We start from the raw sequence: 12268 nt of genomic DNA, 5'->3' as shown, positions 1-12268 counted from the left end.
ATATTAGGAAATAATGATGATTGAATTGCTTGATATTGTTGTTTGTTTGTTGTTGTTGATGTTGTTATTGAGTAATATATAGGATACTAATGTAGCAAACATGTAGGCCTTTGTGTTGATATTTTTTGTGATTATTGGTTGTCAAAATAGAAGTCTTAATAACAAAAGAGAATTGATAGGCCTAGGATTTTAACTCTCTACCTTTTTTCTCTTGCCGTCAGCTGTGCTAATTACAAAACTCGTTGATAATGCGATAATTACTTCATCCTTATCTAAATATGCAAATATTGAAAGTTCAGAAAGTGCCTTAGTTATTCCATTTAGTCTTATTTGGCTTCTCTAATTAGTAGGAGTCTCAAACAAATGGATTCTGTAATCAGCCTCCTGAGTGTTTCAGCAAAGCAAATACCTTAGCACTACTGGAGCCCTCTCCCTACAACATGCATAGACCTGAATGTGATTAAGTTTTAATGGTTGTCTTTTCAACTGCCTTAGAGGTGAGAGTAATTTAGTTTGGTATAGCACAATCATATTTTAACTGTCATTTGTAGACTAAAGTTACATCATGTAAGTTGTACAACCATGAAGACTCAAATTAGTTCATACTACAAAGTGAATAAAAAAACCCCACTGAATATGAACCATGTTTAGAGCTTGCATCCTTTTGCTTTTATAACTCACTTTGTCTTCCAAATGTGACGCAAATAGTTCACAATACAGCTTAAGAATGGTTGAGTAAAAAACGAATGGACTGAGTCATTTTTCTTCAAAACTTCTGCCTTAAATACACATTTCCCATATCTCTATTTTCCATCATTCTGCTCCCTCTATTCACGCTAAATTTTGCATTTCTAGTAAAGAGGAACTCCATTTCCCCCACTGTTTTTGTTCTCATTTAGGATCATGCATAGCTGGTCACTTGGAGGGGCAAGAGTCAAGCATCACCACACTGAGTCAGACACACTGGCCACTGGAAGAATTGAGCTCAGAGGTGAATGTGAGATGTTTTTAGAAAAGACATGACACACAGCAGGGTGTTCCCCCACAGAGTCATGGAAACTACGGAGTTTCTTATGATATCTATGGATTGGTGATGGTTTCTTCACTTTGCTTCTTTTTTTTCCTCAAGGAGAAGTGGGCGAACATTTAACACGGCAGTTACAGAAGACTCCTGGTGATATAGGCATTACTAAGCAACAGATAGTGACCATGGGTGTGTTAGCACGGTTAGCTGTAGCAGATGATTTCTGGATTCTCAGTTCATTTCTCAACGTGTTGAAACAAATCTGGGCAGGAGGCTGGAGCAAGCAGAATTGACCTGTGTGGATGTGATTTAAGAACATGAAACGCCAAAGAGGAAATAATGAGAACAATTTAGAAAAAAGTCAAATTTAAACAGAATATAACCACTCAATAACATTCACACACTCTCCCTCCCACAAACTCTCATATACACAAAACACAAAGGTTTGAGACAGCTGGGCAAAAAGAGAGAGAAGCATTAAAACAGGAACAGTGTTCAGGAACCAAATGATGGAAACAGAAAGAGAGAGCAAAAATAAAAAAGAGAAAATAGATGCGGTTAAAGATAGAGAAAGAAAAGAGCGATAGAGGAAGAATGTTTGTTCCTATCTTCCGGAATGCAGACGATTAGCATTCCAAAGGAGGGGCATCACCCTTTGGGGGCAAGGAGATGGAGAGGGGTGGGGTGGGTTCAGGAAGGCGGAGGGCAGGGGAATATGATGCCCTCGTGTCCTTCCTTTGCCAACTCATCTCATCTTATCTCATCTCGTAATGAGAGGGGGGAACAAAGGACATCGGCGACCCCCCTGGATATTTTCGAGCTTCTTATTTGATCAGTGTAGAAAAGGAGCAGTGACTGCTGTAGTCTTCCTGTTCACAGGTGCGCACGCGCGGCCCACGGCTCCCTTGTCTGAGCATGTTTAATCGGGGAGTTCATCGTATCGATACTCTCGCACATTAAGGCTCGGTTATGGGGCTCTGTGGACATGTCATAACTAGTGAATGAGCTCCTTTATGGCCTCTGCGATCAGGGTGGCAAGACACAGATCAAGTGCTGTGGGCCCGACGAGGAGGTGTGTCTGTGTGGAAATGGGATGATTAACAAATAAATTAATGTGTGTGTAAAAGTGTGTGTGTGTGTGTGTGTGTGTGTGTGAGAGATGGTGAAAGAGTGACAGAGGAAGAGAACACAAGATTCTTACTCTTTTCTGTCACGTTGTTCCTACTGAAAGAGTATTGTTTTCCACAGCGCACTTTAACATTGTGCTATAAAACATTCCCCTCTATACTGATGCTAGTTGTCATACAAAAGTCTTGGGACACCTTAATACCTAATCACTGAATTCATCCATTTCAGACCCATGCCAGTGGTGAATAAAATTAAGTAATCAGTTTGAACTCACAATTATTTGTGAAAGAATGGGTCATTCTGAAGAGCTCAGGGAAGCGTGGCAATGTCATGGGGTGCACAAACCAAGGTCCAAAAAAACATGGTCGGATGAGTTTGGTGTGGAAGTTGTCTGGTCCACACAAAGCCCTGACCTCATCAACCCCATGGAACACCTTTGGGACAGTGGCCAGGCCTTCTTGTCACATCAGTGCCTGACCTCACAAATGCTCTTTTGGATGAATGGATAAAGAAAATCCCACAGACTCTTGTAAAAAGCCTTCACAGAAGAGTGGAAGCTGTTATAGCTATATGCCTACAGATTTAGAATGGCGGGGGATGTCATGAAAGTTCCATGTGGATGTAAAGGAGGTGTCCCTATACTTTGGACTGTTCCTTGTTGAATGCTGGATTATTTGACCTATGAGAGTTGTCCATTTTATACATGATCCTCTACACGTGACACAGGTTGTCATCTACTGTCCACATGTCTCTACTCGTTTGTGTCACTTATACGGGGTGTTGTCTCAGCAAAACTCTTATTAGTATAGCACTGCGTGGCATTTATCCTGATGGCAGGCGTGCCCTCAAGTTTATGCTAATTTGTTGGTTTGTGACTCATTTACAAGAAAAGGTCATGTATCTATGTCTGAGCTAGTGTAGCGATTTGGGCTAACAAAGCCCACAGTGAAGTGAAATACTGAAGCAAGAGAGAGCTCATGTCCATGCTGAATTAACAGGAGGGCTCCAGGCACTGTTGAACTTTGCACATTCGAACACATGCTTGTGCGTTCCTTCTTCTTTTATGGCATGAAATATTCAGTTCCACCACAAAGACTCTGGAGACAGAAATGTAATGAAAGAATTTAATCCTGAGTAGGATTATGCATTAGAAACATCAGATGAAGAGCTGTCTCTATTTTGAAACCCGTCTCTGGTGTAGGCCTCTGTCTATAAATCGGTAAGTAGTGTGAAGATCTCGGATCCTGCCGGCTGATGAAGGACAAGGACCAACTGATGGTGGTGGATGCATTGAAGACATCACACTGAATGAGAGAGGGGAATTAGAGACATTTTGTAAAGAAATTGGGCCTTCCTATTGGTTAGTAGAAATGTAATGAATGACGGCAAGGTGATTTGCTAGTATGATTTACACCTTCACATTCACATTTAGTCTTCAAATTCACATTTACCTCAAAGGACCCACAGCTGTAATTGATTATATAGTAGCCTATAATTTTACATCTCTTTTTCTTATGCAATCACGTCTGAAATCACTCTTTTCTTATCATGTCTTAATTTCCCTTTATCTGAAATAGAATATACGAGTCTAAACTTATGCTTAATTCACCCTTTACTGTGTGTCTGGAATCTCCAAATGCCAATGTAATGGGGTTATCCGTCAGCTTTTAGGAACATTACTGAACATTATCAAGGCCTTCCTTCGTTCAACCCTTTCATTTCTCTTCACGCACCAAGCAGACCTCCATTAGAGTGAGCAGACACTCTCTCCCTCCATTAGAAAGGGTTTCCTCTGGTACGTATCACCCCATAAGACCTCTATTCTACACAGCCCACTCTCTTTACACAAAGGCCTGAGGCATCCTCTTTGCCTGACAGGAAAAAGGTCTTATGAGTGGGTCAGCTTCTTTTCTCTGCAGGCAGTCTGCTAGGGGAGCCATTAAGGACCCCTCTGACATTAAGGACCCTGGGCTGTCATAGCACACAATGCAGCAAAGCAGCTCCTCAAGCCTCCTCAATGAGGAGAGGCAAGCTGCGGAAAAGGTCGATCGGTCATCGGGACGCATTGTCAGCCTGACCCTAAGCATTCAAACCAGCACCAATACAGAGACTCATGGACTGACAAGCATCTTGTGCCTCTGGCATGAGAGTATGTGTTAGTCATGCTGCGCTGCATTCATGCCCACAAACTCTTCCATGCTCCTCAAAACCTTGCACTCTGAATGAACTGAGCTCTGTCCAATGGCACATATCCTGTTCCAACCCATTGCCATAGCAATGACACTCAGATAAATAATAACACAATAGTGTCTGCACAATTGTATCCTACATGTGGATCCAATTGTGCAATCAGCTGTTGACAGTGATGATTGTGCTTTGAGATGAGAAATTCTAAAGATGGAGATTACAAGAAGGATATTAATAACCCGGTGGTGATGATAATGATGAGGATGAGGAGGATGATCTGAGTGATTGTGACGAGGAAGATGAGGTTCACCAAATGTGATGACAATTTTGTTGGTGGTGGTGGTGATGATGATGATGAGGAGGAGGAGGAGGAAGAAGAGGAAGTGGCAGATAGGGAGGATGATATGAAGATCATGAGTGGTGAGGCGTTTATACTGAGGCAGGATGTCACAAGATAAAAATGATTGAGTGTGCGGTTGACACATTGTTAACAAAATGCATTCACACCTTCTCATACTGTAGGACAACCTCAGCTATTTTCTTCAAATGATGACTGCATGGTTTCGAAGAAAGGGTGTTTTCCTAGTTAGTCAGTCATGACTTATTTCACGATGTCATGTCTGTGGAAGTCCAAGTCAACAATACTGTGAAATCAGGAAACAGTATTCATGTCTTTGGAATGCCACCAAAAGAGATACATCCCTAATGAAGGAATATGTGTGCTGTGCATAGTTCTAATTGTACTTTGGAAAGATCATGAGCTGTACATTCTGCCTTGAATCAGTTTTACACTTACCACTCCTCAGAGTCTGTATAGGTTATTGTTTATGCCTGAGGAGATCCTTAGGCCATATTCTGCAAGGCTGTAGTATGCTTGTGGAGGTGGATGTAGGTGGTGGTGTGTGTGTGTGTGTGTGTGTGTGTGTGTGTGTGTGTGTGTGTGTGTGTGTGTGTGTGTGTGTGTGTGTGTGTGTGTGTGTGTGTGTGTGTGTGTGTGTGTGTGTGTGTGTGTGTGTGTGTGTGTGTGTGTGAGTGTGTGTGTGTGTGTGTGTGTGTGTGTGTGTGTGTGTTGGGGCTGGAGGTAGAGGTGGTGGTGGTGGTGGTGGGGGGGGCTAGTGGTGATTGAGTCTGAACAGCCAATCAGAGGAGCCCCTTGGAGCTCCACATATCAAAGCCAGCGTTGCCTGGAGACACACGGTGCGCATCAATAGTGCATTTTTGCTCTCATTAGCCTGCGCTAATTAGCAGAGTAAACATCCAGCGCTGAGGAAGGGCTGGCGTCTTCCTCCGCCCCGTGTTTGCCTCCTCTTCACCGGGGGGACACATTGTGCCCCATGCAGGTGCAGCACCGTGCTGCGGGTAACCTCTAAACCCATTGGAAGTGGAGAGCCGGGTGTCTAAAACAGGCCATCCTCCCGGCACAATGAGCATATTGATTAGAAAAGGGGGTCAAACTCTTTCAGCCGTGAAACTGTGGCAAGGCAGATGTACACATAAACAACTTTGTACACAGACACAACACACACACAAACATTTACACATACACGCACACGCCTGCGCGCACACACACACACACACACACACACACACACACACACACACACACACACACACACTGTCCTGATGTGCCATATACTGTAGTCCCTGTGGAACAGTACTGTCACTAGTACCTCTTAAAACAATAGCCTCTCTGTGACAAAGGACCATTACGAGTGTGCTTGTGTGTGTGTATTTGTGTTTTGTGGGTTGACAACAAAAACAATGAGTGTAGGTGAGGTCATTCACTGTGAAGGTCCCATAATAACACCCTGCTTGCCCAGGCCCTTTACTCAGCACCCCCCTCATTACCTCCGACTCTAACCGAGGCCAGCTGTGTGAGTCTGAAGCTGACATAGTTGACTTCATTAAGATCAGTGCTTTACTGTCACAGCCCCAGTGACTGCACTCTCTTCTACCCTGAGAATTGGGACAAGCTGACATTAACTTGAAACGTGTTCCTGTTCCTCAACTGGTTGGCAGATGTAGCAAATCAACTCCCAGGTCATAAGGTCAACTCCTGGACATGGACATGAATAGTAACAAAATGGCCGTTATACTGCACTACACAGGCGAAATATGTTCAATTTCTGCATGTCTCAGAGTCACAATATACAAGTATTACACAAACGATATTATTTAACAAATAAAAACAAATTACAAACAAACAAATAATTAAGTGCAATGCGAAACAAACGCAACACACCTCTTTGTCTCTCCTTTCCCAGACAGCTTTCCAGAACACCTACAGCAGACATACTCGAAATGCCTTCCAATGTAAATGCTGATGTAGGATAGGATTTCTTCTCTGGTTGAGAAAGGAATAAAATTAAGATGCAGACAATGAGACTCTGTTCCTGGGTCAGCACGCCAACCCGGTAATTTTTCATGAATGCAGGCTTTGCAAGCCAGGTTGGAGAACAAACAACTCAGCACATGTCGGCATCATTATGAGACAACCTGCTCCTCTTGGCCTAGGAGAATGAACACTCACTGCAGGGAACAAGACAGAGCCAAACAACAAAAGTCTGCACAGCAGATTTAGCTCTGTGTTTATTGAATGAATGAAATGAAATCTGACTGAGTCACTCTTTTTCATTCATGGCATGTATTCAAGTCAGAAAGTGCATCATTCCAGCTAGCCTGCCTTTTGTATATATTGGACTCCCCCTTGTGGACAGTTGTTGCATTTTAATCATGCCAGGCCTTTCTGATGCATCTGTCAAAGGCAGGCTAGCCTACAACAATGGCTTTATAATAAGCTGTTTGAACTGTATAAGAACAAATGTGAAGTTACAAACAGAGGTCAGTCTCACTATTTAACAAGAGGAAATGAACAAACAAATGATTACTATAAATTCCTTTATAAGCAGCAGAGGTCTGCAGACCACATTGCTATGAGTAAAGGCAAGGCAATCTTGTAGCCTACTAATATCTCAATTCTTACTCATTAGTAATTCAAAGAAGGCCTACTTAATACATGAACAAAAAAACATAGCTGACCAATGGACTCAGGGATGTAGTGGTAAAATATGGTAAAATAAGAGGTGGATAAACCGAATTCTCTAATCTCGGTGGTGAACTGTGCCATGTACAGTAGTTTTTTTTTTCAAGGCATTCAGTGTTTGATAATGGTGGAGGTGGTCTAATGTTTAAATCAATAGCAGTGGTATTAAATGGTTCTTATAGTAGCCTAGGCCTACTGATGAGTGCACTTATTGTGAATGCGGGTAATAGAGTGTGATTTTTGGATGTTAAAAGTTTGGTGAATAAACTCTTCTGAGAGGTGGATAAACTGAGAGGAGTGACTGCGTTTACTTGCGTTTAGCCACCACTACTACATCCCTGAATGGACTACAAAATGATGTGCCTGGGCAAAATGGTTGGGCCTATTAACCTACACACGATCACAGGCTGGAGATTATAGAGTTAATCCACTTGCTTATTGCTGACATGTCTATAGCCTCATATTATAATATAGGCTAAAAATTAAGCAGTTGATCGAAAGGTCAATGATAGGATATATATTTGATCATAACTTACAAAACACTGATTTGGTATTTCGTATTGTAAATGTCATAGCTGCACTGAAGATGCAGGATTCGAGGCAACATTTACGAGATGCATGCCAGACCCTGTCAACTGCGCATGTGTGGTGTCCAGGGACGCTCACACACCTTTTCCAAGGCAACGGTAGCAAGCTACTTAACCGAATTAGTGTTGACAACTAGCTTGCTAAGATGTTATTTTTATAATTTAGAAACAGAGAACACATATCCTGTGAAGTAGTAGTGAATAGTGAAGCAAAATGCCTGTCCGTTTTAAGGTATGCTACTTTGTCTTTACTACATTGCTAAATAGGATGTAAACTGGTGCTAGAGCGCAAAGACTGTCGTGCCTTTGCGACGTCACCAGCGCCGAGGAAGCTCAATGGTTTCGATTTGCTACTTTGAATCAGTGTTAGAAAGGAACAACAATGTAATGAAATGTCTGTAACATGTTGTCTCTGAAGACAGGTCTTACTGCAATACGCTGGGTCGTTAGGACAAGCGCATACGCAAATAAGGGCATAATGAGTTATGGACCATAATAAGTGGATCTTTCGAAAGCGATTTGTAAGGCTAAGCTGTTTAGAGAGAACACGTTTGCAATGTTGTTTACATTCTTGCTGCAAGGAATCGCCGCAGTAGGCCTAGCTAAAGCCGCCGCTGACGACGACGTGTAGATGTCAGAGTTGACCCTGTGTGTTGTCGATGGACAAATGGGATTTGTATGACTTGAATTGGAGATCCCCGTCGTTCATCTGGACTTGTAACTTACATTAAAACATTTAGCTAGTTAGCTAACTTGCAAGTCTGCAAACAAATCTGCTTCTGAGACTATGGCTAGACTAGGAGATTTAAACGAACTAAAGTGCTTTGCCATACTGACGACATAAGGACAATGGGGGGGGATTTGCATGAGATTATTTTGTTGTCTGTCGCATACGCTTGCATGCCTCGCTTGCATTGCTTGTTCTTAAGACGTCTTAGTAAGAAGGACTGATCATGTCAACAACCACCTTAATAGGGTGTCAGTGAGTACAGAAACAAGTATCGAGGACCAAAGGCGAGATCCAGAAGTGCGTCTCCTCATCGCAGAATGTTACTGGCTGGCCTACGATCTGCTCACCAGGGTACACATTTATATTCCATACAAGTTCACTTTTATATCCCATGCAAGTTTCCTTTCTAGCCATATGGACTTTTAAAAACAGCATTGTATAGACTAAACCTTTACCATATTTGATGAATAGTGGGCTAATATTGTATGGATGAGGAAAGTAGTTTTCTGATTTTTTTTTAAAATTTTCTACACTTGTGTGATGCAAACTCTCAAAATCAATAAATGTGCAAAAAAATGTAACTTTGAAGTGCATCAAGCTGACTCCCCCCTTATGCCTTTTCCACACACCACCGACCACCACCACCACCACCACCTCCAGGTATCAGCCGAGAGCCACAGATTCTGTCCCGGGGGAAGACCCCTATCCACCCTCCGCAGGTGTCACGCTCCCTCCAGTGGGACCAGCTGTCGGAGCTGAGTCGCCCGGACCCCGCGCCTCCTCTCAGACCTGCTGCTGGGGCAACTGGGGACAAAGGGGGCACTGCAGAGACAGAGATACCAGAGACCCCAGCAGCTCCCAGGGGCCCCAGACCACCAGAGGCCCCAGTCCCAGAAGAGCAGTCCCAGCCTCAGCCTCAGCCCCACACGTCTTCCCCCTGTCCCACAGACCAAGGACCAGAGCCCCCCATAAATGGAGTAAGTGTTTTAAATGAAAATGTGTTGTTTTGAGTGAAGTACTTGGCCTATGGCAGTGGTTTGCAAGCAGATGTGGTAGAATATCATGTGTGGTTATCATGTGTGTCTCGTGTGTATTTCTCTTGTGTGTGGTTCTCGTGTGTGGTTCTCTTGTGGTTCTCTTGTGTGTAGTTCTCATGCGTGTCTCATGTGTGTGGTTCTCTTGTGTGTCTCATATATGTCTTGTGTGTGGGGCCTGCTCCAGGTGCAGCATATGTGTCGCATGCATGTGGTTCTCATGTGTGTCTCATGCGTGTGGTTCTCACGTGTGTCTCATGCGTGTGGTTCTCATGTGTGTCTCATGCGTGTGGTTCTCATGTGTGTCTCATGCGTGTGGTTCTCATGTGTGTCTCTTGTGTGGAGTTCTCTTGTGTGTCGCATGCATGTGGTTCTCACGTGTGTCTCTTGTGTGGAGTTCTCTTGTGTGTGGTTCTCTTGTGTGTCTCATGTGGTTCTCACGTGTGTCTCTTGTGTATGGGGCCTGCTCCAGGTGCAGCATGCGTTGATGAGGAAGGCGGGGCTCAGACCGGGCAGGCCATCCAAGGGCAGGCAGCACAGCTCCGAGTACCAGAGGCAGTTTGAGTGGAAAGATAGAGTGGCCAACTCACCTCTGCTGGCTGCGGAGCAGGTAATGGGCTCTACGGACACGCACATACATAACACACACACACACACACACACACACACACACACACACACACACACACACACACACACACATACATACACACAGATAACACTCACTTTTCATCTACCCCATGTTGGTGCACTGCAACAGATAGTGTAGTAGGGATTTGAACACTGATGCATACCCTATTCACGTGCAGTTTCACAATCTATGTAAACTGGATGCAAAGTTGTATTTATTACTTAAGCACTCTGTGGCATGCTGGTTATTTTTTAAATATGCAAACATTGTGATTCATTCAGTCAGCCACTGCACAATAGATTGTCACAAAATGCAGTGTGACAGTTGCAAGAGACAGCCAGTAGATGGCAGCAATGAGCTATGCACTGGCAGTGATGTTAGGATATATTTGATTGGGTTGAGAGATTTGTGGCAATGTATAGAACCTTACAGTATAACAAATACACAGCAAAGGCACATACCAGACAGGAAGACCATCTCATGCAATGAGGCCTGAGAGAGAGAGAGAGAGTGAGAGAGTGTGTACTGTATGTACTGTATGTGTGTGTCATGGTATAACTACAGCTTTGTTTTGACTGTGTTCTCTGTTCCAAGGCTCTCCATTCCAGCACAGTGCTCCCTGTGCGCGGTTCTAACCCTGTGCCCTTTGAGAGCGAATACAGCAGGAACTTTAAGGGTTCCCCGCCACCTCGGCCCCCGCGCTTACGACGGGACGTCGTCGAGCGAAATGAGGTTCCGTTGTTCCAAAGGGAGAATGTTCCCCCAGAGAAAGCCTCTAAGGTGACACTCTCACCCGCAGCCTAACACATCATTGACCTGTTGAATATAAGGGGGTATGATGATAACTAGCCAGTCACTTAAATATACTGTAGATTTGATTATCATCATTTATTGGTACCAAATACCTACAACTAAAAATATCCGGTTATAAAACATATAAAGCTATTTCATTAGGGTGTAATGATTCAGTTGCATAAAATAGCTGCACCACAGTGTACCATTTCCCAATTTTTGGGATGTATATCTATATACAATTTATATGCACAGCAGCACAGTATATCAGAGCAAGATTAAGGCCAGATCTAGACCATTCAGCCTTTATGCGGGCACCATTACAGTAGAGTGAGGTCAGTGTTAGGTAGGAAACGAAAGCCCACAAGCTGAGGTTGAAAAGGAAGACAGGCTCTGACTCTGCACAAATGGTCACTCTGGGTTAGCCGCAGCGCCACATTGTCAACCATGTGTTATTTAAAGACAGACACATTTGCAAATAGAAATGCTCCTGATGTTCTAATCAGGAACAGTGTTAATTTCATGTCAAGTGATGGGTATTTGATTAGTTCAGGATGTGCATCTGATGATACAGGCTGCTAGTCTTAGACTGTGCCAACAATAAGCCGGGTAAATAGAAAATAATATTCGAGGTTAGCCTGGCACGCCCTCCCAGTGACGCAACGCCTTCAGGCTTTTGCTGCTGGTCTGGTCAACTGCTCATTGAGAAGGATTTCTGAGTTCCCGAAATCCGCGGAACTGCCCCCTTTGGTCGAGAACCAATCAACTTTGAGCAGCTCCAACGGCTCTGGGTAGAGGCGTGTTCAAGGCAGAGGAAAGAGTGTTGTTATTGGTTTAAACTCGGCAAACCGCTTTCTGACATCTACCAGTAGCAAATCGAGGCACTGAAAGGAGGCAGGTCAACCAGCGCTTGCAAGAAACCGTTTTAGCACAGGCTGTTGGTCAGACTAAAGTCTCGCAGAGCCTTTGAAAGTCGATGGTAATCAGGCTAATTCGAGGTGGAAACGATCTCCATCCACATGATGCTTTTCGTATTTTGCGTCCACACTAGGACACTGAAATGTCATGGAAGTGTTTGTTGTTGTTTGATGGTGTCTGGAAGATTGACTTTT

General features: G+C 43.7%; 1 protein-coding gene across 2 annotated transcripts in view; it reads left to right on the top strand.

Moving 5' to 3' along the window:
* The first annotated feature begins 8080 nt into the window (after positions 1 to 8080).
* mdm1 (Mdm1 nuclear protein) overlaps positions 8081 to 12268 on the top strand; it is a 20401-nt gene continuing 16213 nt past the window's right edge. The window contains exons 1-5 of one of the 2 annotated variants that reach the window (XM_062527705.1): positions 8081 to 8201; positions 8945 to 9050; positions 9360 to 9676; positions 10206 to 10343; positions 10959 to 11144. In XM_062527705.1, coding sequence (XP_062383689.1) covers positions 8184 to 8201; positions 8945 to 9050; positions 9360 to 9676; positions 10206 to 10343; positions 10959 to 11144 — 765 coding nt within the window. In that variant the 5' untranslated portion in view covers positions 8081 to 8183. Of the gene's footprint in view, positions 8202 to 8419; positions 9051 to 9359; positions 9677 to 10205; positions 10344 to 10958; positions 11145 to 12268 lie in introns of those variants that run through there. The other variant, XM_062527706.1, reaches the window with a different exon arrangement.

Source organism: Sardina pilchardus, chromosome 23 (assembly GCF_963854185.1).
Source record: "Sardina pilchardus chromosome 23, fSarPil1.1, whole genome shotgun sequence".
Classification (NCBI taxonomy): Eukaryota; Metazoa; Chordata; class Actinopteri; order Clupeiformes; family Clupeidae; genus Sardina; species Sardina pilchardus.
The sequence above is the reverse complement of the archived record's forward strand: the minus strand, read 5'-3'. Positions and strand labels throughout refer to the sequence as shown.